General features: G+C 48.7%; 1 protein-coding gene across 2 annotated transcripts in view; it reads right to left on the reverse strand.

Annotated features, from left to right (window-relative positions):
* Positions 1–18,799, reverse strand: part of LEMD3 (LEM domain containing 3) — an 87,647-nt gene extending 68,848 nt beyond the window's left edge. Inside the window, exon 1 of one of the 2 annotated variants that reach the window (XM_084649603.1) lies at positions 17,125–18,799. In XM_084649603.1, coding sequence (XP_084505729.1) covers positions 17,125–18,625 — 1,501 coding nt within the window. In that variant the 5' untranslated portion in view covers positions 18,626–18,799. The remainder of the gene's footprint in view (positions 1–17,124) is intronic. The other variant, XM_084649604.1, reaches the window with a different exon arrangement.
* Positions 18,800–27,173: the final 8,374 nt, after the last annotated feature.

A 27,173-nucleotide genomic window follows, 5' to 3' on the forward strand; every position in this document is an offset into this window, starting at 1 on the left:
ATTATTCAAGACTGGACAGTTACAAAAAAGAAATGAAATTAAACAGAAAACAAAACACATTGCAACTATAAAAGTTTTTAAATGAAAATATGCAGGCTAACTCTTCAGTCAGCTTGATTGCGTGCACCTTTTCTCTGTATGTTGGGGGAAGTTTAATGACAGAACCTTCCTCTCCCTCCCCTATCCCTTCTGAGTTCTTTATGTATGTTTGCGTAGTCAGTTTAGACTGCAGGCTCTTTCAGGGCAGGGAGCAAGTCTTCTAAAACTTGATTAATATGCTTTGTGAACTGTCAGGTCTATTGATGGTCTGGTATTCAAATAAAGATATACATACATTTGTTCTAGAAGAGTCCAGCCAATCAAGATGCTCAACTCTCAAGCAGTACACATTTTCCCCCCAAAAGTTTGCTACATGCTAATGCCAAATGAGTGATCAAGACATTTAAGTAGACTTGATAACACATGGCATCATGACGCAATAATAAAAACCTGCAGACTACATCAAGGTATGTTCCCTAGAATATTTGACAATACCTGCCCATGGACAAATAAGCAGTCAATTGAACAGCTTGCCAAGCCAAGGAGAAACTTGTCAGTTTTAATCTTCTAAGGTTTGTTTTTTTAGGAGAGTTACTCATTTGTACATTATGAATAATAGGACACTATCCTTTCAGTTCCTCTTAATTTCCACCTGCACCAACAGGTTTTTGGTTAAAAGGGAACTTGCAACTGAAATGTGAAGAAGGTCCTAGATTTTGCTAAACTAAATAATCAATGTAAAAGAAAGCATTCAGTAATTAAAGGAGTACACTTTTCTTAAAGTGTGCAGTCTATTATGGAATAAACCCTCACTTCTACCCCAGTTATTAGGTAATTTTCACATATAACTGAAGTACCACAAGCAGTATTTTAAAATTTGTAACTCCTTCTAAAACCATGGTGTTTTGCACCTGCATTCTTTGTGCTTACACAAGAATCCAGGTGTAAAATACCATGGCAAAGACAGAAGACTGCCATGGTAGATCCACCGCCAGTTCCCATATTTCTTAAATTTCTAAGTACACCCATACGTACAACCCTGAATAACCTCGTTAATTTACAACTTGAAGAATGACAGAATATCATCTTTTAGAAGAAAGCGGTCTCTTATTAGTCTATCAGGGCATAAAACAGATTATTTGTATTCCAAGCAAAAATACCTCAAACTGGTACAGCCTCTTAATTCTGCATCTCATTCAAAACAGCTTGTCTAATTTTTCTAAAAATATTTTTTAAAGCTTTTTCTTTTACACTTTAGATTTCAAGGCCAGAAGAGACCATTGTGATCATTAGTGTGACCTCCTGTAAAACAGGTCATATAATTTCCCCAAAATAATTCCCAGAACATATCTTTCTTTTAAAAATCTTGATTTAAAAATAAAAGGAGGACTTGTGGCACCTTAGAGACTAAATAAATATAGTCTCTAAGGTGCCACAAGTCCTCCTTTTCTTTTTGCAGATACAGACTAACATGGCTGCTACTCTGAAACCTGATTTTAAAATGATCACCATAACCCATGGTAAATTGTTCCAATTGTTAATTACACTCACTGTCAAAAATTTTATTGCCAGTCTCAATTTGTCTAGCTTCAACTTCTAACCACTGGAGAGTGTTATACCTTTCTTTGCTAGACTGAGGAGCCCAAATATCTGAACATTCCCCATATAGATACTTATAGACTGGAATCAAGTCACCCCTTAACCTTCTCTCTGTTAAGCTAAACACATTAAGTCCTTGAATCAATCACTAAGACCATAAGGCATGTTTTCTAATTCTTTCTAATTCTTTATCTTCTCTGAACCCTCTCCAATTTATCAACATCCTTTCTGAATCAGGGGCATCGGAAGTTGACACAGCCCTGGTGTACAATACAGAATTAGGTCGATGTAAGTCAGCTTATGTCAACCCAACTCTGTAAGCATCTTCACTAAAAGATAGCTTCCACCAGTGTAACTCACCCACTACATCGATTTAACTCCATCACCACGAGATGCACAGCACTTAGGCCGATGTAATTAGGTCGATACAGTGTCAGTGTAGACACTGCGTTGCTTACATCCACTCATGAGCAGCAGGTATGGGAAGCTAAACCTTCCCAAATGGGCAAGAAATGCCAGATGCAGTGCACCTCCCTTTGGAGGCATGCCAGCCCAACACCTTTGATGCGCCACCGCTGGAAGCTCCCAAGAAGTGGGGGAGCCACCAGCACGCAGACAGTGGCCACTCTCTGAGGCCCCATCTAATACTCCACTTCTTCCCCCCAAGGCCTTGCCCCTGCTCCGCCTCTTCCCTTCCCCACCCCCCACCCCCAGCCCCGCTCCGCCTCTTCCCCCCCGACCACTCCTCTCCTGAGGAGGGGGTGAAGTGCAAGGAGGGGGGCCTCAGGGGAGGAGAGGCACGGATGAAAAGGCAGAGCTGGGGCAATGCTTCAGTATGGAGTGCAGTCGGAGCCTATGGGGGAGCAAGGAGTGGGGCACAGTCCGGGCACCAGTGCCTCCCCCACGCTTCTAGGGAGCTTCCAGTGCTCAAGCACAGCCACCCCAAACACAACAGTCACACGCCACCTATACATCCACTGTTGCTGCCTTTCAGAAATTGTCCCACAACGTCCCAAATTGACAATTAAATCAGTCCAAGAGTTCCTGGTGAGGATGCACACCTCCAACACAAGGAGTGTAGTGTGGACATGTAAAACCTATTTAATTACTGCGGTGGCTATACGGCCACATAACTTAGGTCGACTTAATTCTGTAGCATAGACTTGCCCACTGTATTCCAACAGCGGACACACCAGTGCCAAATATAGAGGTAAAATAATCTCTCTGCTTCTACTCAAGATTTCCATTTATGCATCCCAGGATTGCATTACCTATTTTGGCAACAGAGTCGCACCATGACCCCCAAATCTTTTTCAGAGTCGTTGCTTCCTAGGATAGAGTCCCCCACCCTGTAAATATGGCCTACATTTTTTCCTCGATGTATACGTTTAGCCATATTAAAATGCATATTGTTTGCTAGTGCCCAGCTTACCAGGCAATCCAGATTGCTTGGAATTGGTCACCTGTTGAGCTGTTCTCTTCATTATTTACTGCTCCAACAATTTTGGGGTCAAGTGCAATCAGTGATGGTTTTGTTTTCTTCCAGGTCACTGATAATAAGTGTTAAATAGTGTAAGGGGTCAAGAGAATTTCATCCTCTTTAGGCATTTTCCGATTCAATATTGGATCTTTGTTTGCTTACACCACACACATTTTGTTAACCAACAACAATTAGTTTTTATTACTGTAAGCATTCAGACCTAATTCGCCAGGTAGCTCCAGTTTCAAAATCATCTCATGGTAGAAAGTAGTCATGTACAAAGCAAGAGATAATAGCATTATTTTCAGATAACAAAATGAGCTTAGAGATAGTGATTAGTGAAAGGAATTTACTATAACCGAGTTCCTTCACAGCCCTGTTCTCCACCAATAAGTAGCACTACACTCTACCTCTTAAAAATCCAGTTTGCTCCCAAGAGTTCCAAAATGGCCACAAACCTGGAGCGTTTAATCAAGGATTCAGGTTCCTGGTGTGGAAGTAAGTATAAGATTGTATAAGGGGACATGCTGAATACATTGTATATGAGAGGGCATGCCAAAACATGTTACAAAGTATCTGAGGGAGCACACCTAGGGACAGTTAGCTTTTGAATGGAGAAGCAATTAAGATAGAGCCAGCACGTCTAAGAAGCAGGCATCAGAATGGAAGGTGTGAAGGGCAATTAGTTAAGTAAACTGGAAGCTGTTAAAGGAGATTGTTAAGGGTGGCAAGTAATTGAAGATACGTGACTGGTCTCAGGGATCTCGAAGGGTGGTGACTAAAATGTTTTTCTTCTTTTGTCTGTAACTTCTCTGTAACTTGTTCTCCAAAAAACTGTATAAATTAAGAGACACAAGCCCCACTTGGGGGGCTCACTTCTAAATGTATTAGCAGAGCAGCTTTGCTAATAAAACAGAGTGGTCTGATAAATTGTGAGTCTGAGTCAAACTTTGACAATTTGGAGGTTCCACCAAGATGGCAAGCGGCTTCACTGAGGCTGTGTGATCCCTGACTGCCTTGCAGGACGATCGTGGCAGCCAGCGCCTGGACGCTTAGTCCAAGCGATCCTCCACAAGACAGAAAGGTACACAGCAGCAGCGCAGTCTACGCCATTGAACTTGTTGGTTCCCACTCTGTTCGGGTAGGGGTCTTTGGATCCAGCTTCTGGAATCAGACGTCTCACGTAATTATTATTTTTGTGCTTTAACTGGTTTGAGGACTGTCTTGTCTTTGTGTCTATCCGTCTTCCCCGTGGTGTGTGTGTGAATCTGGGAGCCATCTCTGTCCGGAGACTGGCTGACCAAGGGGTCCCCGTCCCCACGGTCTGAATAAGTGGAATCTGCACAGCTGCAGCCGCACCACACCTTGGGTATAACCCCTGGTGTGAAAGCAAGGGCAGTTGAGGCAGTAGCCTGTGGGCTCCTTTCTGTGTGTTGCACCGGGTACCGCTCTGCTGAGCCCGAATTTCCTTCTTGTGTGAGTGCTGTGTGAAGTCCTCCTGGATGGGTAATCAGAAATCGAAGGTAGAACAGTTCCCTAAGGGAACTCCAGCTTATTTTATGTATTTTAGGAGGGGTCCGGACTCTTGTAGGTTTCTTGAAAAATGGTCCAAATTAGCTCTAGAGAACCCCAAATTACAGTGGCCACTGTTAGGTTCTTGGGACAAGGATCGAGTGGACGCTTTAAAAAGCAAACTCGTCCTCCCAAAAACCAAATTGGAGAGAGGAGAAGTAGACTGCTTCATGCAGTGGTGGGAAGAGGCAAATCATAGATGGACTGAGTCAAAACTCACCTCTCTTAAAAATTCTATCAAAAAACTAACAGTTCAATTGGATGCAGTTTCTCCCACCACTAGTCCGAGCGCTCCCCTTTGCCCAGTCCTGTGCAATGATCCGGATCAAATCCGACCCCCCACCATACTCCTGCGCAAATAAGAAATCAGAAAAGGAAAAATCTTCAGTGACTACAGATAATGAAAGTGAAGAAGATACCCTCATTGGCCTCGCAGCTCTGCAAAATATTACGAAGAAGAAATCCAAAGCAGACTGCAAAGATTCTCTTGACATCTCTTCTTGGAAAAGAGAACCTGATGGGAGGTTAATGAGAGAGACCGATCAAACTGTTGTGGCACCCTTACGAGTCCTTAAGATGGGAGAAAGTGAGTCCATATGGGATTATAAGCCCTGGACTCATACGGAACTTTTATCTATAGTTAAAAGTTTTCCCAAACCACAGGAAAACTCTGTCAAATTTGCTGAGGAGTTTCTGTTAATCTGTGAAACCTATGAACCCTCTGAGACAGATCTCCTCCAGCTGTGTAAATTGTTAGCTCCTGGCAGTTATTATGAAAAATGGTTGGCTGCCGCAGACTGGCCAGCTGAGGCACGCCACTCAACCATAAAAAGTACTGGCCCAGATTCGGCATACAGAGACCGGTGTATGGCTCTTTGGAAGCGCCTGCATCAAGCCATTCCCAAAGTGTGGTCTCCTAAAACAAACTGGGCAGCAATACGTTGCTGTAAGCAAGGGAAAGGAGAAAGCCCAGGCGACTATAGGTCCCGGCTAACTGATATTTTCCTACAACATTCAGGAATACAAGAGCCTGATGTAAATGGGCAGGGGGCCTTGGCACATGCATTTGTTGATGGTCTTCTCCCTGCCACAGGCAGCATGTTAAAACGAATAAGTGTGGGATGAGAGACTGAAACCATGGACAAATTGCTGGCAGTAGCAGAGCATTGCCACCGCACTTTAAAAGGAAAGGAGGAACAGTCCTCCCAAAAGTTAATGGCTCTGCAGATACAGCATTATTCAGGACTAAGCAGACCACACCGGGGACAGGGACGGGGTTGCAGAAGGGGGCGGGGGGCTGGATTAACTGGGGTTTGTAACTACTGTAAACAGCCTGGACACTTGAACACTCTTTTTTCCAGACGACCTAATAATTGTATGGGAAATCAAGCGAACCCCCCGCTAGTTCCTCCAGCTGATCCCCAACCCTATTTTTCACCCCAACAATGACGGGATGCTGGGGAACCTCACAAAGTTTTAGCTCCCTTATTACCTCTGTCCCCTACTGGAGAATGTGTCCTGACTGTAAATGATCGCTCTCTCCCTTTCCTTGTTGATACTGGAGCTTCTCTTTTTACAATCCGCACCACTGACTTGCCTGAGGTTCCCCGATCTGGAAAATCTGTGTCTGCTGTTGGCATTACAGGGATCCCTACCTCTTTTCCCCTCTCAAAACCTTTGTCTGTTCAGGTCGGTCCCCTCTCTGAGGAGCATGCATTCCTCCTCTCTGATTCCACCCCTGCAAACCTTCTGGGACGGGACTTGCTATGCAAACTTGGCTGTTCTATTTACTGCTCCCCAGATGGTGTCTATCTGCAAATCCCTCAGTCTTCCTTATGTGATTTTGTAGCCTCCCTGCTGTCTGAAACTTCCCTCTCCACTCCGATCCCTTGCTGTCCCTTAACTCCGTCCCTAGAGCACCTAATCTCTCAGGTTCCTTCCTCCCTATGGCCATCTCACCCATCTGAAGTGGGCCGATTAAATACTGACCCAGTTCGGATTACTGTAGACAATTCCAAACCTCTGCCTCGCCTGTCTCAGTATCCTTTGAATCCTGAGGCAGAGGCTGGGATTGCTCCAGTTATATCTGCATTAAAAAACCAAGGAAATATTGTCCCTTGTTCCAGCCCCTGTAACACCCCTATCCTCCCAGTTCAAAAGGCTGATGGCAAATCGTGGCGATTTTTTCAAGACCTTCGAGCTATTAACCATATTGTCATACCTTCTTTTCCAGTGGTTCCTAACCCTGCTACAATACTAGCATCTATTCCTCCAAATGCAACCCACTTTACTGTTGTAGATTTGTGCTCCGCTTTCTTCTCTGTCCCAGTTCACTCTGAATCCCAGTATCTCTTTGCCTTCTCCTACAAGGGTCAGCAATATACATGGACTACCCTTCCCCAGGGATATACAGAGAGTCCATCCTATTTTTCTCAAGCCCTAGCCAGGGATCTCGCTGATCTGGTTTTCCCATCAGGATCCACACTGATCCAATATGTGGACGACTTACTCCTGTGCTCCCCCTCTCTGTCTGCCTCAGAAACTGATTCACTAACACTTCTCACAGCCTTAGCAAACAAGGGTCATAAGGCTTCTCGCACAAAATTGCGGCTCTGCCAAACCTCTGTCACATACCTAGGCTTCCTTCTCTCCCAGGGCTCCCGTACACTCTATCTAGCCCGGGTACAAGCCATCCTTAGCTTTCCCCAGCCTTGCTCTCCACTCCAGTTCAGAAAATTCTTAGGCATGCCAGGGTTCTGTAGGCAATGGATTCCCCAATATGCTTCTCTGGCTAAACCACTCCAAGAACTCACTCAATCCTCTGTACCTAACCCCATGCCATGGCCACTTGAAGCAAATGCTGTTTTCATCTCCCGTAAGCAGAATTTAGCCTCTGCCCCTTCCTTAGGGTTACCTAACTATGACAAGCCTTTTACCCTTTTCTGTCACGAACAATCTGCTTGTGCCCTCAGGGTTCTTACTCAGGAGCACGGTGACAGAAATCGCCCGGTGGCTTATTTTTCTGCAACCTTGGACCCTGTAGCCCAGTGTTTACCCCCTTGTCTACGCGCTGTAGCTGCTGCAGCACGCCTGGTCGAGATGTCTGAGTCCCTTGTCGTCCGCTCTCCTCTCACTCTCATGGTTCCCCATTCTGTGGAAACTCTCCTTCTGCAACGCAACACTGCTTACCTCTCCTCACCTCACTAGGTATGAACCTTTGCTGCTTTCAGCCTCACATATCACTATTAAGCGCTGCTCCCGGTTAAACTCTGCTACCCTCCTTCCTTTACCTAGTGATGGTGAACCCCATGACTGCCTTGCAACTGTCTCCGCTATCACTGTCCCGCGCCCCGACCATTCAGATGTACCTCTCCCTAACTCTGACCTGGTATTATTCACTGATGGGTCCTGTTATAGAAATGACCAAGGCCACCTTCTTGCAGGGTACGCTGTGGTCTCTCTCTCTCTGAAACCATAGAAGCTGCGCCCTTACCCTCTGTGACCTCTGCCCAGGTGGCTGAACTGATTGCTCTAACCCGTGCCTGCTTTCTAGCCGAGGGGCTCTCTGCCACTGTTTTTACTGATTCTCGGTATGCCTTTGGGGTTGTGCATGACTTTGGCACCCTCTGGCAGGCTCGAGGTTCTCTTACCTCTACTGGTACCCCTATCAAGAATGGCCCCTACACTGCCGCCCTCCTGTATGCAGTTTTACTACCATCTGCCTTGGCAATTGTTAAGTGTACTGGCCACTCAGCGGCAGACACCGAGGTGGCAAAACGTAATGCACTTGCTGATGCTGCTGCAAAACATGCCGCCACTATAAAACCTTCACCAGAAGCGTTTCTTGGTCCCCTCTCTGTCTCTGTAACACCACCATCCCTGTCTCATCTCGCTCATCTCCAGGATTCTACCCCAGAAACAGAGAAAGACTCCTGGAGTGCTTTGGGTTGCTCTTTGCATTCTGATTCCCTTTGGCGATCGCCCACCGGTACCTTTGTAGCCTCCCTCTCACTCTACCCGTCTCTAGCCGCCCTACTACATGGTGTTTCGCATGTCGGCAAGGAGGGGATGGTCTCTGCTATGAGTAAGGCGGGATGGTGGGCTCCCCATTTCAGCTCCTTTGCAACCTGCCACTGTGCCGCTTGTGTTACTTGTCAAAGCCACAATGTAGGCAAATCTGTAAAAGGAACACAAGGATTCCGGGGTTTGCCTCAAGCACCTTTCCTACACCGGCAACTTGATTTTGTACAAATGCCAAAGTGTCAGAAATATGAATTCATTTTAGTTATGTCTGTTTTTGGGTTGGACTGAAGCCTTTCCCTGTCACAAAGCTGATTCATTGTCCGTTGCAAAATGTCTGTTAAACCACATTATCCCTACCAAGGGAATTCTTGCCACTTTGTTTGTCTAGTGACCGGGGAACACATTTTACTGGAAAAATTGTTCAACATCTAAACCAGGTATTACATGTCACCCACCTGTTGCACTGCCCTTACCATCCACAGAGTGCAGGGGCAGTTGAAAGGCGAAATGGTGTGCTTAAAAATAAGCTGGCAAAAATCTGTAGTTCCACAAGGTTAAACTGGCCAGCTGCTTTACCACTGGCCCTTTTGGAAATTCGGTCATCCCCATCCCAGAGACACAAATTGAGTCCATTTGAAATCATCATGGGACGCTCTATGCGAACAATGGCTACTATTACCCCAGCCCCAGACCTAAACCTAACTCACAGCACGCTCCTCCAGTACTGCAAAGGGTTAATGCAAGCTGTGAGCTCCTTCCATTCGCAGGTGCGAGCAGCTTGGCCAACGGAACCCACCTCTGCTGCCTGTCACACTCTTGAGCCTGGTGATGGGGTCTACCTGCGGCACCACCTTCGGAAGCACGCCTTGGAACCCCGGTGGAAGGGTCCATACCAGGTACTGCTCACCACCCAGACAGCAGTGAAATTATCCGGCATCGCTGCATGGATCCACGCCTCACAGTGTAAGCCAACGCCACCTCAAGGGGACCAAGCACCTCTGCAAGACCACGCAGAACCAGCTTCAACCCCAGAAGACAAAGAGGAACAGCCTGCAATACCTTACAATCTGCGCTCTCGTAAGGGTTGCCAGAAGCAGAGGGTAAGCAAACAGCAGGACCCAACAAACAAGAAGCAGTAGTGAGCCTAACGCCTGCGGGACGTAAAACCGTGACTGCGGTTCCCTCGAAAGGGGTTGTCGGAACCAGAAAGGGTCCTGCTTCCAACATGTGTCCTTTGAAAAGCTTAATCCTCAGCTACTGTGTCCTGAGGGTCTTGGGAATCCAGAGTGACAGTGACAATTCTTTCATCCAACAACAGGTGCAGATAGAAATATTCAGGATCTGGGCTAATTGCTGGGTCTGCAGCCACATCCCAGCTCACTCGCAAGCTAGTATCCCCACCATGGCAATCCCTTTGAATTCCTCAGAGCTTGCTGGAGAACCCTATCCACTTAAAAGGACATGGAAGGAAAATGACACTTGGGGGCTGGGAAAAACATATGTTCCTAAACTTATAAGTGTGGTGAAAGGAAAGGGCCACTGGTGCTGGGTGTGTAATGGGACAGGGCTGAATCTAGGGAGGAGCAGCTGTCTCCAATACATCGTGTCCCATGGTGTATGGGACTATTCAAACAAGGCTGGAGAATGGCGAACCGGGTATGGAAAGATAAACTTCCTCTCAACCTGGGATCAAACCAAAGATTCAATCTCTTGCTTGCCCTACAGCCTCCCTGAGAAAAACAGCACCATCTACAAATGTCATGTGAATACTACCTCTTCTCTCAGTGAAAATCATCCTGTGCCCTTTGGGGGATACTATTCCTCCTTCGTAAATTCTTACATGTCAAAGGGTTGCAGTCAACCCTTCCCAGCTTTAATGGGACATCATTGGGTTTGTGGGGAAAATGCTTACACTGTGTTACCAGCAAATTGGTCAGATATCTGTTATCCTGCTCAGCTTTTCCCATAATCCCAGGTGCTTCAATCCCTCCCACGAAATCGCCTCCGTAATTTCAGGCGAAAAAGGAGGGACTTGCCAGATGCTAAATGGTATGTGGATAACATAAACCCCCTAACTTGGGAAGAAGCTGTTGGCATTTCTTTAGTCCCAGAAGGGGGGGTAATCCACCATGCAAAAAGGCTTTTAAGGTTACAAGCGGTGGTTGAGATCATGGCCAATGAAACAGGAGAGAGCTTAAAAGCTCTAGCCAAAGAAGCAGGAGCGGTCCGACAAGTGGCCCTCCAAAACCGTCGGGCATTAGATATAATACTGGCAGCCAAAGGAGGAACTTGTGCTCTAACTGGAACAGAATGATGTGTATACATACCTGATAATACTAACGAGGTAATAAATCGTGCTAGCCATCTGGAGCAAACTGCATACCTTCCCCATGAAGAACCAAGTTCCTTGTGGAAATGGATAAGTAACTTATTCAATTTCTCTAGTCTGGGAAACTGGTTGTTTCAAGGAACCCTGACTATCCTATTTGGAATTCTAATAATCTTTGTGTGTTTTCAATTGATTTCTTGTTGTATCCAAAACTGCACAAGACACACCATCCATCAGGTTACCCCTAACCAGGGTGCTAATCTAATGTTGTTAAATGTCACCAGTGAAAGTAATGAAAAAGAACGACTGATGTATGGAATCCAGTAAGTCATCGGTCATGGGCGTAGCCTTGACCAAAAGGGGGGATTATGGAAGTATAACATTGTACAAGTATAACGTTGTATAAGGGGACATGCTGGATACATTGTATAAGAGAGGGCATGCCAAAACATGTTACAAAGTATCTGAGGGAGCACAGGTAGGGACAGTTAGCTTTTGAATGGAGAAGCAATTAAGATAGAGCCAGCATGTCTAAGAAGCAGGCATCAAAATGGAAGGTGTGAAGGGCAATTAGTTAAGTTAACTGGAAGCTGTTAAAGGAGATTGTTAAGGGTGGCAAGTAATTGAAGATACATGACTGGTCTCAGGGATCTCGAAGGGTGGTGACTAAAATCTTTTTCTTCTTTTGTCTGTAACTTCTTCTCCAAAAAAAATGTATAAATTAAGAGACACGAGCCAGAGACACGAGCCCCACTCGGGGGGCTCACTTCTAAATGTATTAGCAGAGCAGCTTTGCTAATAAAACAATGTGGTCTGATAAATTGTGAGTCTGAGTCAAACTTTGACACTGGCCAACGGACCCAAAACATGGCCCCAGTATGAAGACATTCATTCTTAGCTCTGCTTTCCAGTTCTTTGATTCATAACTTTAGATTACCTCTAAACAAGTCAATGACCCCAACAAGGAGCTAGACCACTGAGTCTCCAGCATTTCTAATGAGTTTGTCTGCATCACATATCTTCTACCCTGCCACTTGTGAAACAAACTACACAAAGTACTGACTGCATATAGAATGTATATACTGTTGTAGCTGTGTTGGTCCCAAGCAATTATAGAGACAAGGGGGGTATAATAGTTTATTTTATTGGACCAACTTCTTTTGGTAAGAAACAAGCTTTTGGGCTTACACAGAGCTCTTCTTTAGGACAAGAACAGCTACACGTAAGCTTGAAAGCCTGTTTCCCAACAACAGAAGTTGGACACACCTTGTCTCTCTTATATACAACCTACCATATAAAGTCTCCAAACATATACTACTTTTCTTTTAAGGTCTCTTGTCCTCACTGCTTTTAGAGTGATGTGCCAGAAAGGTTATTTTCCAGCATGTATTGAACCAGTTTAACAATTTCACTTTGCACTATACAATACTCTTCTTTTTCTTATTTTGCCAACAGAAACCTTACTATGCACTCAAGACTTATTTGCTGGAGTGGAGGTAACATCTCTAGAATCCTTATCTGAATTTCCCATTCTTTTACTGTGAAAAAACACAAGAAGTTAACTCAAGATGAGCAGTCACTCGAAGTGCTTGGCAGATCATGCAGAGACACTTAACAGCTATCTGTATTCAAGTGAGCTGTAGCTCACGAAAGCTTATGCTCAAATAAATTGGTTAGTCGCTAAGGTGCCACAAGTACTCCTTTTCTTTTTGCGAATACAGACTAACATGGCTGCTACTCTGAAAAGTATCACAGCTGGATCACTAACATCCCACTGGGTCCAAAGAGTAAACGCTGTCATGGGCTAAAAGTTTTATAGAGTTCAGCAAAAAATGGATTTCACCTTTACTGGCTTACATATTTTGGAGTGAGTTAGATTTTACTGAGGCTAAGAAACAAAAACTTTTATGTAAGTGAAAGATGTGTGTGCATTGTAAAAAGTGAATTTGAGAGTTTTTAAGGTATAAACCACACAGCACTTTACTCATTCCTTGAGGATTCCCAGTTGTGGGAAACAACTGAATACAAGCAAAAAAAAAAAAAAAAAAAAAGTTATGCCAAAAATGCTCCAGTCTGAAATTAAACCCTCTTATTGCTGTGCAACATGAGTGTTTCTTGACACAATGATGGTGAACTATAAGAAGAGGTAGGGCCAGTTTCGAGGGAGAGATCAAAAATAACATTTAAAATAACATTTCTTTACGCTGTAATTCTGGTGCAAAGTGACAGACATAAGCTGAAATGTAGTTTACAAGTTTATGGAATATTCCAACTATGAATTTTTTTTTTAATAGTTTGGAGTAGGAATAGAAAGCTGCTAAGGCTTTCTGAAAAAATTAGAACTGAAAGATAACAGTCAGATAGTGATTGAACTTCAATCACTCAATGCCCGGTCATATGCTAGAGACTAATTTAATGTGCACACACTTACACAGGAAATGAGAACGTATGCACTGACGTTTACAAGTCACTTACTTCATGAAAGAGTTAGTGCTTGCCACTTTTCTAATCGAAGTGTTGAATGGGGTTTAAAAAAAGACTAGCCACCTCTTACCATGTCTTACACTCAACAGAAAAAGTTTCAGAGTGACAGCCATGTTAGTCGTTAACAGCAAAAAGAATGAGGAGTATTTGTGGCACCTTAGAGACTAACAAATTTATTTGGGCATAAGTTTTCTTGGGCTAAATCCACTTCATCAGGTGCATGCAGTGGAAAATACAATAGGAAGATGAGAGAGAGAGAGGTAGAATGAAAAAAATGGGGGCTGCCATACCAAACTGACTAATCAATTAATAGCCCACCTATTGGCTAGTAGTTAGAACCCTGCAAATCTGCAAATGTCCACTTTATATCTGCAGATGCAGATATCCATGGACCATTTTTGCCGATTGCAGATGGATGCGGATCCAAATTTTACATCTAAAGCCCTGCAAATCTGCAGATATCCGCAGATCATTTTTGTGGATACAAATTTTGTATCCACACTGCCTCTATTTATAGCCCTCTAGGGGGTCCCGCTCATTAGAGAAGTCTCCAGCAGGGAACATACAGGTGGTTTTTGCTGCCTTTCTACCACCTAGACAATGGAAAGGAAGCAGAACAGGACCAAGCATTGATTGTGACCCCTTTACCTTTTGACATATTTGCTCAGTGTGAGGGCTGAACATATATCTGCAGGATAGGTCCATCAATGGCATCCCTAGCCTCTGTCTGCCAGAAGCTGGAAATGAGCAACAGGGAATGGATCACTTGATGATTACCTGTTCATTCCCCCGGGGTACCTGACCCTGACCACTGTCGGAAGACAGGATACTGGGCTAGATGGACCTTTGGTCTGACTCAGTATGGCCATTCTTACATTCTTATGACACCACTGCTCTAAACTCTGATTCAAAAGAGAAGTAGCTTTCTTCCAAATATAAAGAGTTCAAGATACATTTACATACAAAGTACTTTTTGTACAGTGACTGAGAAATCCAGCTTATGGAATATCCACACTCCGGAGACTATACAGGTATAGCTAGGTCACCATAGCTACGCCAGCATACGTCTAATGTAGCCACAGCCTACACTGATGAAAAGGTTCCCCCCCACCCCTTCTCCCCATTCATGGAGGACCACCACCCTCCCAAGCAACAGTAGCTACATCCATGAAAATTTTCTATGGACCTAGCTGCGTCTACACTAGGGGTTAGGTTGGCACAGCTATAGCACACCTCTGATTAATGTAGCTATGTCAACCTAACTTTGTAGACTAGACCTTAGTCTTCAGGAGGGCTTATAAAATCCATTTGACTGTTCACCAGTGGAAAACCTGCCCATCAAAATCTTCAGAATTTAATACTTTTGTCTTTTATTAAAAACTTCACTGGGAGTTGTGATGCTCAGTACCACTTAATAAAAAGAGGCAAGTTTCTAGCCCTTGTGGTTATACATTACAGGAATATCTTCCTGAGTATTCAGTCTATTCCTTTTGCCTTATGTTCACATTGCCTTATGTTCACAGCTTTCCCAAAGAGCAGAAGACTGCCCAGTTTCACTGCAGCTCTTCTCAGCCACGTGGGTAGCAATAAAACTGACAATTACATACCTATTACTCTGCTACTGCTTGAGAAGGCTACTGTCAGCGGTAGACCACAAAAATGGCCCAGTAACTGCTTCATCCCTTTCCACAGGCAAAAGGATAGTGTTCAGAGAGGGGGGGAGGAGGGGGGATTCTTTCCCATTCCCAGAATAGCAGAAAGATTCAAAATGTATCAGACAACTATATGCTGTTGCAAGAGACCCAGTAGGTTCCAGGGATACATTAATAGTTTGTATTGCAGTAGCACCTAGAGGCATCAATCAGGAATTAGGGCCCCATTGTGCTAGGGCACTGCACACACAAGGAAATACACATTTGCTATATTCCAATATATTCATCTACCTACATCTATTGTATGTGTGTCTTGAATTAGTTTGTCTATCTAGTCTGCAAGCAATTGATGGCAGTGACTGCACCTTCCTCTGTTTATTTTGCATGTTACACACTTACTTCAACTAAAGATATATGCAGCCTTTCATATCAGTCACTGTTCCAAGATCAGACTACACATTACCATCTAACTGTTGCTCACTCTCTTTAAGACAAGATTCTGTCATCTTTTTAATTTCTAATGAACAGCTGTCTAGATAAAGAAAATACCACTACAGTTAATAGACAGTTTTGATGCCCATTTCAGGGAGGCCAAGAGTTGAATTAGTATGATTCACCACCCTGAGATGATAGATACAAAAATGGAAATGTGTTTTGTGGTTACAGAATGGCAATTTCTAAATTCATTTTAAGTCATTTTTAAAAGTTAATTTCACATATTTAAGAAGTCCAAACAGGTACTATGTGAAGATTTAAAAGACTGCTATGATGTTCAAACTAAGGCCTCAACCTTTATTTTATACAGGATAGTCAATCTTAACAAATTTAGATTAAGGTCACTGCTAGAAAGCACTACATCACATCAACCTAGAGCAGTGGTTCTCAAACTTATTTGATCAGTACCCCTCTGTAATTGTTTACCACCCCCAGGCCCCACACACACACACAGGCACCCAGCTCTGAAAGCAGTGCCATGCCAGCAGCAGCACAAAAGTAGAGGTGGCAATGTGGGGAAAAAATTATATTTGTCAATATCACTTTTCACAGAAGTAGCAGCGCCCCACTGCCACCCTTACTTCTGTACCACTGCTGCCACCCCAGGGCTAACAGCTGGAGTCTGCCACCTCCAGGTGAGGGACTGTGGAGGGGAAATGAGATGAGATCCTGAGCCACCTCCTGGTGATGGCAGGGGGCAGAGGAATCTGAGCCTATGTGGCGGTGCAGCAGCTGTCAGCCCCAGGGCAGCAGAGCTGTGGCTGTACCCTTTATCCCTACCTCCCGGGTGTGCATGGCCCTTCTGCAGGAGCCCCAGCATCCCAGGTTTAACAGCCAGAGTTCTTAAAAAAAAAAAAAAAAACACAGCTCACACCTCCCTTAACACATTCCTGCACTTCCCTTGGGAGGCCTGAGAACCACTGTCCTAGAGCAAAACCAAACCTTTTGCAGTATAACCTCATTTGTGAAAATATCATCCAAACCTGGGTTATGCTTTATTGATTGCACAGCTTCACTTATGTATTAAAACTTAATCTGCTTTACCATTTGGCAGCTACAGGTGAATTCCAGCCCTGTTTGGCCCAAAGACATCCGAATGCAGATGAATCTTACTGAGATCATACCAATACATAAAACAAATATCAAAGTGCTTAGTGAAACAGAAAAGTCATGCTAGATAGACAGCTGTCAACAGGTTAGAACAGGAGATCAAGTCAGGTTCTACACACAGTTGTCAAATAGACTCATGGGACACCTCGAGCAATTCATCCTTCTGTGCCTCAATTTATACATCAGTAAGTGGGAACACTACTTACCTATACTACAGATGCATTGGGAAGATTATGCTGTCAAGACCCTGAAGTGGAAAGTGTTAGAGTGCAAAATAGCATTGAGTAAGTGTATGCCTCATTACAGTAAGAGACCCCTCTTACCATTGACCTAATACTTACTGTTGACTTCCCCACGCTCAGCTACTCCCGAACCTCTCATTCTCACGTACATTAGTCCCAGTATCAGAAAAAACAAGCATGCAGCAGTTAAGAGAAACATGGACAGGTAATGTGCACTGAAGCCTCCAGTGGTGGATACCTCCTCTCTCTTGAACTGTTGGAGAAGCTCCTCCTCAGGCTCAGAAAGCTTTTGCTTATAGGTGTTTTTCAGGTAGGTGTGATTAGAGCCCGTGTGGTTGGAGTGATTGATTCTAAGGGAAGAAGGGGTTGCAGCACCCAGAGAGAGGCTGTTAGTAGCTGAATAAATCCTGGGTTCAATATTAAAGCCACCAGTAGCACCGCTGAGAACATGATTATTGGCTGCTTTCCTAACAGTGCCCAGAGGGTCACTGATTTTGCTGCTGTCCATGTCTGTGGGCTGCGGCAGTACCAAGAGTGGAGGGGAATTCTTGGAGGAAGTGCTGCGGTATCTGGGGATGGAAGGGCTGGTGTCCAAGTTTTTACAGTCTCCCCCCCTCGTCACCGCTGCCTCCTCCTCCTGATTTCTGCCCCTGTCTAGACTTCCAGCAGCAGCCGCCTCCGCCTTGTCATTCATTGCGATTACAGCAGCACCGCCGCCTCCTCCAGCCCTTTGCTGGCCCGTCTCCATCATGCCAGCGCCGGCTGCAGCACATTTGCTGGCCGTGAATGGGGCAGCAGATTTGCTCAGGCTCCGTCTGGCCCGGTGCTGGCGGGCTGCAGTCTCCTCCTTCAATACCTGCTGCTTGGCTCTCTCCCCCTCCTCCTCCGAGTCGGAATACTCGGCCCTGCAACCAAGGGAGGGGTGCCTGCTACCATTCACAGTCCGGTTCTTCCACTGCCGCTCCTCCTCGTCCTCTTCCTCCTCCCCTTCCCCAGGCTCCCGCATGCCCTGCGTCTGAGCCCCCGCCGTGGCCGTCGGTCTCCTGGCCACCGCCCCCCACCAGGCACTGGGCTTCCTCCGAGCCGCCTCCGGGGGGGAACTGTTCCTCTCGCTGCAGGCTCCATGGGAGGCTGCGGGCCTCAAGCCGCGGACTGGGGGTGACGCCCGCTCCCTCCGGCTGCTGCCGCCGCCGCCCCCGGCGCCGGCCTGGCTCCTGGGACTGGCCTCCACATCCGACTCGTCCGAGCTGAAGCCCAGCAGCACTTTGCCGCCCCCGACAGGGGGTGCTGCGCGGCTCCGGCCGCCCCCGCCTGCGCCGCCCGGCAAGGAGGGCTGGCCGGGGCTGGCCAGCCGGGCCCCCATGCCCGGGGCCGCTCTGCCGCCGCCGCCCGGCGCTGCCGCGGCCCCCGTGTTATTGTTGTTGCTGTTCCGGGTCTTGTTGGCGCCGCCGCGGGCTCCGGCCCGCTCGTCCTCCCGCAGTTTCTTCAGCTTCTTCAGGTAGACGGGCCGAGTGCTCTCGGTGACCGGCCCCGGGGAGAAGCCGAAGCGCCTAAGCTCCGAGAACAGCTCCTCGTCCGTGAGCTGCGCGGCCGCCGCCATGTTCCTCTGCCCCGCCGCCGCGGCGTTGCCTACCCACGCGCCGCGCCGCTCTCCCGTCCCCGCCGGAACTGACGCGTGCGCACTAGACTGTGGCCTAGACCCGTCTGTCACCCTGGAAGCGCCACCCTTCCCCCCCCCCGCCGGAGGCGCGAGCCAGACTGGAGAGGCAGGGGACGCTTCCCCCGGGGGCCGAGCTTACCCTTATGCGTGAGCATGGCCTGCGCTGCGCTGCGCTCCACGGCCGTACGCTGGTGCTGGGCACAGGGGGGCTGAACGGCACCCACGTGCACGCCCGTCTGCGAGCAGCGCGGCCCTCCCCTGCGAGAAGAGCGCGTTGCAATGCGCCAAGCGGGGCGACGCCGGAGGGGACGGAGCCGTGAGAGCTACTCGGTAGCGAAGGGTGCGCTGATTGCTGCCATTCTCCGGCGTCCCAGGAAGGCGGCTGGTGGGCCGCAGGAGGGAATGGTGTAGGAGGCTGGGCTCCACCCAGCAAAGTTGGGTCCCCCTCCTGCAGCCAAAAATCTGTGTGAAGTGGCATGGGGTAAATGGTGGACTTATAAAGTCATCCCCTCTGCCACATGCATGAAAATAGAGCCATGGATACAAGAATGAGGCAAGCTTAGATTTAGTACTAATTGCTCCATTAAAGCTGCAGCAGAACATGTCTGAAATAGGTGTGGATAAGATATGCTATCAAGATGGGGGGGGGGGTACAGTCAGCATAGGCAATTTGCTTCCACAAGCCTTTCCTCAACCTAGTCATGTCTACACTGCAGGCTTGGCTACTTTAATTATGGTCCAGACCTCGAGGTTATGAATTTTTCACACCCCTCAGTGACAGATCTAGGTTGTTCTAAATTTTGTGTGTAGACTAGGGCTGAGGCAGAGGGCATGGCAATAGGGAGCTGTCCTCAGCATCTGTACCCACCCCTGTAGCCTCATTTCAACGCAGAAGACTATTAGTTCTGAGGCTGTTCAACTTATGCTGGAGGCAGGGCCAGACTGTGCAGGTGCTTAGAAGGCCTTTTAGAATGGTGAGGATGATTAATCACTTTTGCCTCTCTTTCCATTCCTTGCTAAGTAGAGCTCACCTGGAGCACAAAAATCAGCCCTATTGCTCTTTCAGGAGGAGCCCTTTCAAATAGCTCTGAAAAGCACTCTGTAAATGTTAGGTATTATCTTTACAGCAGTAGCCAGGAATTGCCAGTTGTCATTTGCAACTGCCACAGGATCTTCTGTTTCCAACATTCCATCCCTATTCCTGCTGAATGAGGCAGCGGTGCTGGAACCATTTGTGTAGTGGGGGTGCTGAGAGCCATTGAATCAGGCTGTAAACCCTGGATATAATGGAAACCACTTCAAGCCGGGGGGTGCTGCCACACCCCCTGCACCCATGGAATGAGAACCACCCTCAACAACATTTCCCTTTGCTACAGTCTGAAATGCAGTAAAGAGGAACAGGAGTGCTGCAAGCTCACTACTTGTCTCAGGCTACTAGTAGCCCTGGCCAGCCTAGTAGTCATCAGTGCCGCAGAGATCACTAGGGCCTGTAATTGGGCATTGCACTGCACTTTTGGCTGTCAGTTTAATACTGATATATGTTGAGTTAAACCACACTGAAGCTGGTGAGGTTAACAGCTGCTTTTCATTCAGATTAAATGAAAGAAACAATAGGGGGCCAAACCCAACAAAGAACACTGCCTAAAACAGGCAGATGTAAGTCTGTATGTCCCCTGAACAAAGTACTGTGTGTTGGCCCTGGAAGAAGCCTAGAGAGAGGTTTTGGGCTAGGTGTGGTCTGAAAGGGTTTGTCTACACAGCAATAGAACACCCATCACTGGCCTATGTCAGTTGACTCAGGCTCTTGGGGGTCAGGCTGTGGGGCTATAAAATTGCCGTGTACATGTCCAGTTTTGGAATTGAGCCTGAGTCAGCTGACATAAGACAGTTGTGGCTGTTTTACTGTAGTGTAGATATACCCAAAGAGGCTGGATGCTGTGAGCAAGGAAACTCACTTATGTTCTTTGTAAAGAAAAAATACCTGACTCCATCACCAATTTCTCCTCCCACCAGGAACAACGTGGTGACTCCAAACTCTTCCCTCCTGCACCCTGTGCTCCTCTCTTCAAGTTCCATGCCGATTGTTACATCTTTAAACAATTTTTGTTGTTATGGGTGGTAGAGCTGGACAACATTTTTCACACAATTTTTTCCTTTGAAAAATGCAGATTCTGCTCAATCAACACATTTTGTGAATTTAACAAATTTGTTTTAGTCAAGGCTCTGTGTCCTCTTGGCCCTGGGCTTGGCCCTGTTGGTCTAAGCATGCCAGCTCTCCGCTGCTATTATACAGTTGTATTTGATTTAATTTCCACCACTGACCTGAGACTAACTACTTCATATGACCTGTGTCCCACTGAATAGTCAATTGTTCGCTTTTCCCATTTCTTTAGGTGGCTATTTAATGGTTAAGCCAGATCTGCTCCCCTGTGCAAAGTAGCCTCAAGTCTTTGCTCCTTTGTTGTAAAGGGCTGCCTGCTTAGCTTGGCATTCTCTTAACTTCTTCTGTGTAGTGTTCATCATTCCTCTGCTGGACTGAAACACACTGCCCCTCTTAGGAAGCAGAATCTTGGTTCTCCGGTCCAGTCAGTCATTGTGCTGGGCTACTATCTAGTCCAGGGGTCTCAAACTCCCCACTCATGGGCCATCTGCGGCTTGTGAACCTCCCCAACATGGCCCGCAGGGCTCCAGCAGTTTTGGGCCTGGGTGTCTCCCTTGGCCCCACCTGCTGCCCCTGGGCACTCCACTCCAGGGGCCCTGGCAGCACAGTGGAGCTCAGCGGCAAATGCCCGCTCACTCCAGTGGCTGCTGGCTCTGGCACGGGGCGGGGCTGGGCAGGGCTGTGCCTTTGCACACTGCCCCCACGCCAAGCGCCCCTGCAGCCAATGGGAAGCTGCAGGGGCGGTGCCTGGTGGCAGCAGCAGCACACGGAGGCCCCCCAGCCTGCCCCGCCTTGGAGCCCCAGGTAAGCGCCGCACCCCCAACTCCCTCCCAGAGCCTTCACCCCCACCCCCTCCCCATATACCCTCTCCTTCCCCCAAACTCCCTCCCAGAGCCTGCACCCCCAGCCCAGAGCCTTAGGCAGGTGGGGGGTTGGAGTATTGGGGGGCAGGTTCTGGGTGGCATGAGTGACATTATTGGCCCACTGGGAGGATTTGAGGATTGGCACTGGCCCAAAGGTAAATTGAGTTTGAGACCCCTAATCTAGTCCCTGGGAGGGTGTATTTCAATGGTTCAAAGCTGCCAGGTAAGGATCCCTTCATGTCTGATTTGCCTTTGCTGTCAGCCTCTTGGCTGTCTTTACTGCAGACTTTGCCTTTCCATTGCTTTGTGATACCCAAGGGAAGTTGTCTTGTGCTTAAATTCCCATTTGGCACTGAATCATTTGAATTCTGTTGCAGGGTACAGCACATTGTCTGAAGAAAGAAAAGGAGTACTTGTGGCACCTTAGAGACTAACAAATTTATTTGAGCATAAGCTCTCATGAGCTACAGCTCACTTCATGCTGTAGCTTACAAAAGCTTATACTCAAATAAATTTGTTAGTCTCTAAGGTGCCACAAGTACTCCTTTTCTTTTTGCGAATACAGGCTAACACGGCTGCTACTCTGAAACCTGTCACATTGTCTGAGCATAGCATGTTAGATATACTGTACCTTGCAAAATGTGCCTTCAGTTTCCTGATCACAGTTCTTGCCTGAGTGTCCTCCAAATACTCTACCTTTGAGAAATATAGTGATAGATTCTGTAAATGAATTGACTGTCCCATGCACCCCCATACCACCAGCAGTGTCTTTGCATTGCCCCCTGCTCTTGATTCTCCCTTTTCCAGACCCTTTTACACAGATTCCACACACTTACTAAACCAGTCACTACCCTTGTTAGGCATCTGGATTAATTCAGACAGTCAACTCAAAAGTAAAACTCAAAGTTCCAAATATCTGTCCTGGGCATGGCTCTTACCTAAGAGCCTGGTTGAGCAAAAGGGTTCCTTCAAGTGGGGTTCCCCCCCCAGTTCTTAAGATCCACTCTGGGAATTGGCTTGCCACTGTCCTACTCACAGCTGACTCCATTGCAAACTTCCCAGGCTCAGCTCTTCCACAAGAGCTCTCTTACAAGGAGCCAGATGCTTGAGGTTCCCTCCTTGCGCCAGGTGCCTCTGGTTGGCTCTTTTAGCAAGTCTGTTCCAGGCCTCAAGGGTCCTGCAGGCAGCTTCCTCTATTCCTCTCACAGACTCAATCTACTTAGCTAAACAAACAGAAGGTTAAGGGGTGACTTGATTACAGATTATAAGTATCTACATGGAGAAAAAAAATAATAGGCTCTGTAATCAAGCAGAGAAAGATATAACAGAATCCAGTGGCTGGAAGTTGAAGCTTGACAAATTCAGACTGGAAATACATATTTAATCCCCAGAGTAATTAATATTGGAACAGTTCCACTAGGGTCATGGTGGATTCGCTAACACTGACAATTTTAAAATCCACATTGGATGTTTTTCTGAAAAATATGCTCTAGGAATTATCTTGGGGAAGTTCTATAGCCTGTGCTACACAGGATGATATAACACAGATGATCACAATGGTCCCTTCTGGTCTAGGAATCCCTGGCTCTTCTTGGGCAGGCCTCAGTCCCCAGGTATGAAGCATGTGTCAGCCTCATGATGTCCGTGCTTAAGTCTGCTGGGCTTACTTCTCAGTCCCCTTTAAATAAAATCCTATCTTGCACTCGCTGATCTTCCTTCAGCTGGAAGCAGGAGGGTAACCTCCTGCAGAACTTGCTTCTTGCCATCTGGCCAGTTCTGGAGTCCGAGTTGTTTTACTGCCTGTAGCAAATTGCCAGCACTACTATGATGGGTCTCATGCTTTCTCTTCTTTGGGGGGAGCAGGGGTTCAGGGCACTGTTTCTTGCCCCTGAACTGGGGTATTAACTGCCCCACTAGTGTCCTAGAGGAGGGGAATGGAGAGGGAGGGACTCAGGCCCACCCTCTACTCCAGGTCCCAGCCCAGGGCCCTAGGGATAGCAGTAAACCACTAGAACTAGCAGTTCCTTCCCCTGGGCTATTTCCCTCTCCTGCCCTTCAGTTTGTGGGGCTTCCTGCCCTCCCGCTGCACAAACCAGGTGTCCCTTTACCTAGGGTCTTGGTCTTCATAGTCCACCATAGCACTTCTCCAAACTCTCCTCTGCTTCCCTCCAAACTGCTCTCTGCTCCAACACCAATGCACTCTGCTTCAACTCCTCCTCTTGTCTGATTGAAGCAGGGAGTTTTTATCATGTGACTGGCTTCAGGTGCTTTAATTGGCTTCAGGTTCTTTAATTAATTTATAGCAAACTTTCTGTTCTCTACAGGGAACAAGGCTCCCTTCTGGCACTCTCCTGCTGCCCCCTGGCCTGGGCTTTCCTTGCTTTTTGTCCCTGCTTTTGGCTTCCCCCCCTGACTAGGCCAGACACTCTTCCCCCTTCTCCCCCCCCCCTTTTTTTTTTGCTTCTTTGCTGTTGCTTGAGTGCTGGTCAGCTGCTGGCTGTCAGCCCCCCCGCCTGCCCTCGGATGCTGCTACCACTCCAGCTGAAACCCCCTGGGGGGGGGGGGGGCTACTGACCCGCTCCCCGGAGGGGGGGAGTGGAGGGACCCAGACCCAGCTGCTTGCTGTTTGTTTGTGGACCTGTATCTGGCCAAGAGAGACTCTTATCATCTGTTCCGGCATCCCTGGAATGCTACAGCTGCAAAGAAAGCCCGGAAAAGAAAAGGAAAAAGCTGTCTACTGGAGGAACACCGCCCAGGGAATCTACAAATTGCCGTGGAGGGGGCCTTAAGACTGAGTAACTTTCGAACTGTGCTCTTGTGGGGGGGGAGGCCTTGACTGTGTTTGTAGGGACACAGGGGGTGTGGCACAGAGCTGTGCCCTGATCCATCTGTGTCCTCCCAACCCCCACACTACTGTCTTCACCACTGCCCCCCTCCACCATCTTTGCTGGCTGTTTAACATCTGCCTCTGGACTCAGCTGCTCGCCCTGGTTCCACCGTGTGGGCCAGAAGCACCAGCCAACCAAACAGGACTCTCCGTACAAGCGTACGGTGGTTCATATGCCCCCCCCCCCCCGTGTGAACTGTCCACCCCACAGCTTGTCCCTTTTTACCTGACCCCAACTCCTGTTAACCACCTGCCACCGCCCCCACTGGGGCATTGGCAATGGAGGGCACCGGGATCACCTCTGCCGCTGCCATGCCTATCGTCTCCCCAGACTCTAGGGGAGCCCCCCCAGCCAGCAGGAAAGGCCAGGGCAAGAAGAAGGGGAAGGGCCCTGCCAAAACCACCAGGCCCCCCAGTGGCAGGGGCCGCCCCCACTGCTGCAGCCCTGCCACCGACCACTGTGTCCTTCACTGCTGCCTCTTCCACCAGCTCTGTGGGTGTCCCCTCCTCAGCCCCCAGGACGTATGCCCGGGCGGCGGCAGCCCTCTCGCCTGCCGCCTCGTCATCTCTCCCGCCCACCACCTCCGCCACCATCAATAGTGGCTGGGGCCCCTTTCCCACCATGACAAGGAAGCACGGTGTCCGATGCCTCCTGGTGCCCGCCTTGCCCCAGGTGGAGACCTACGTGCGGGTGTCGGCAAGGGTGGTGGGGCCCTCGGCCATTGTGGCGGCCTCCAAAATATACAGGAAGGTCGTCGTCCTCTTAGCATCAGAGGCTGCCATCCAGGAAGCAGTGGAGAGGGACCTGGCAGTGGGAGGGGTGTTTGTCCCCCTAGAGCGGCTAGAGGACCTGGGCGTCCACCTGATCCTGACCTCTATCCCTCCTTTTCTCCCCAATGCTGACCTGTTACCCACTCTTTCCACCCTGGGGAAACCTGTTTCTGTTATCAGCCCTCTCCCATTGGGCTGCAAGGACCCCACCCTCCAGCACATCTTTTCCTTCAGCTGGCAAGTGCAGCTTCTGCTGCCGTCGAGCGCCTCTCCGTCGTGCAGCGCCGAGGGGTCCTTCCTAGTCCCCCACCAGGGAGCCCGTTACCGGGTGTACTTCTCCACGGGGGAAGCCCGGTGCTACCTCTGCCAGGCGTTGGGGCATGTCCGGAGGGACTGCCTCTTAGCCTGGAAAGGAGGGGCACCTGGGATCCCCGAGACCCGGCAGGACATCGGCCCCGTCATTGCCGACACCCCTGGCCCCCCGGTACCTGAACCCGCCCCCCCTCCTCTTCAGACCACCACTACTCCCGCTCAGGCCCAAGGGGCACCTCCCCTACAATGCCCAGACGAGCGGGAGAGCCCCGGCCTCGCTGCTGACAATCTGGCGGGGCCCATGGAGGAGGGTGTGGCAGAGATACCAACAGGCATGGGAGAGAGCCTGCCCCAGGGAGAATCCTCCCTCCCTTATGCTGCCCCACCATTTCCCCCCCCCCAAGTCCCTGAGCCATCGCCTCTACCCCCTGACACGACCCCTGCTAATCAGCCCCCAGATGGAGGGCCGGGCCATAGTCCAGGGGAAGCGAGGCAAGCAGAAGGCTCGAGTTCTGCCTCATCTACCCAAAGCGGAGGCCCCCCGGAAGACCAGGAAGGGGGACACCGATGCCGAGCCTTCCGCTTTGCCCACGAGTGCGTCCCATCCACCGGTGTTAGCTGGGAAAGACGTGGCAGCACCGGAAGGTAGCGTCTCCCCTCCACAGGAGACCCTCCCCTCCGAGACCCTCAAGGAAGCCCCTTCTGTCCTGACACTACCCGAAGCCCCCGTGAACCCCGAGGCAACTGCCGTGGTGGGTGCCAGCAGGGAGAACCCCCGGGTGGCGGAAAGTGTCCTCCTCCATGTTCGAGGAGATCGAGGCCCTAGATCTGACCCCGGTCGCCCAGGGGAAGGACGACCTTTTGCCAGCAAACCTTGATCTGGGCGACCTCCCTCCCCCTAACTGCTGCTTCTACTCCCACATCCGAGGAGCCCCTGGACTCCTCCGTCGACCCGGCCGCTGATGGCACCCCGCTGATGACCACCGAGCCTGCTCAGGTGGCAGCCAGCGCCACGCAGCCGGGACACGAGTTGCCGGGGCACCCCCCATTGGTGCGGAGCAATCGACTTCCTTCCCGGGCGGGGGCCCTACAGAAGATAATCCACCTCCTGATGCTGTGGCCGCTAAATCCACCATAGAGCCCATGCCCGGTATCACTGAGCTCCCTCCCCTCCCCCTTAACCCTCGAGTCTGATCGGGAGGTGCCACCATCCAGCTGCTTGCCTCCCGAAACCCAGAACCTCACCTCTGCCCCTGCCCCTGCCCTTACCCCTATCCAGTTTACCTCCTGCAATGTTATTGCCGTCCCCAGGGCTGTCTCCTTCCCTTTTCCAACTGATGACCCCCAGGGAGCGGCATTTGTGTTCTCCTGCCCCGACCCATTAGGGGCTGCTATTTTCCCTCCACCGCCCCCTATTGCCCCAGGGTTTGAGGAGGACCTAGAAGCTCCAGCCCATCAGGCACCCCGTCGGGGGTCCGCACCCTGCTTGCCCGT

The sequence above is a fragment of the Lepidochelys olivacea genome (assembly GCF_965140295.1).
Source record: "Lepidochelys olivacea isolate rLepOli2 genome assembly, chromosome: 1".
In the NCBI taxonomy this organism is placed as follows: Eukaryota; Metazoa; Chordata; order Testudines; family Cheloniidae; genus Lepidochelys; species Lepidochelys olivacea.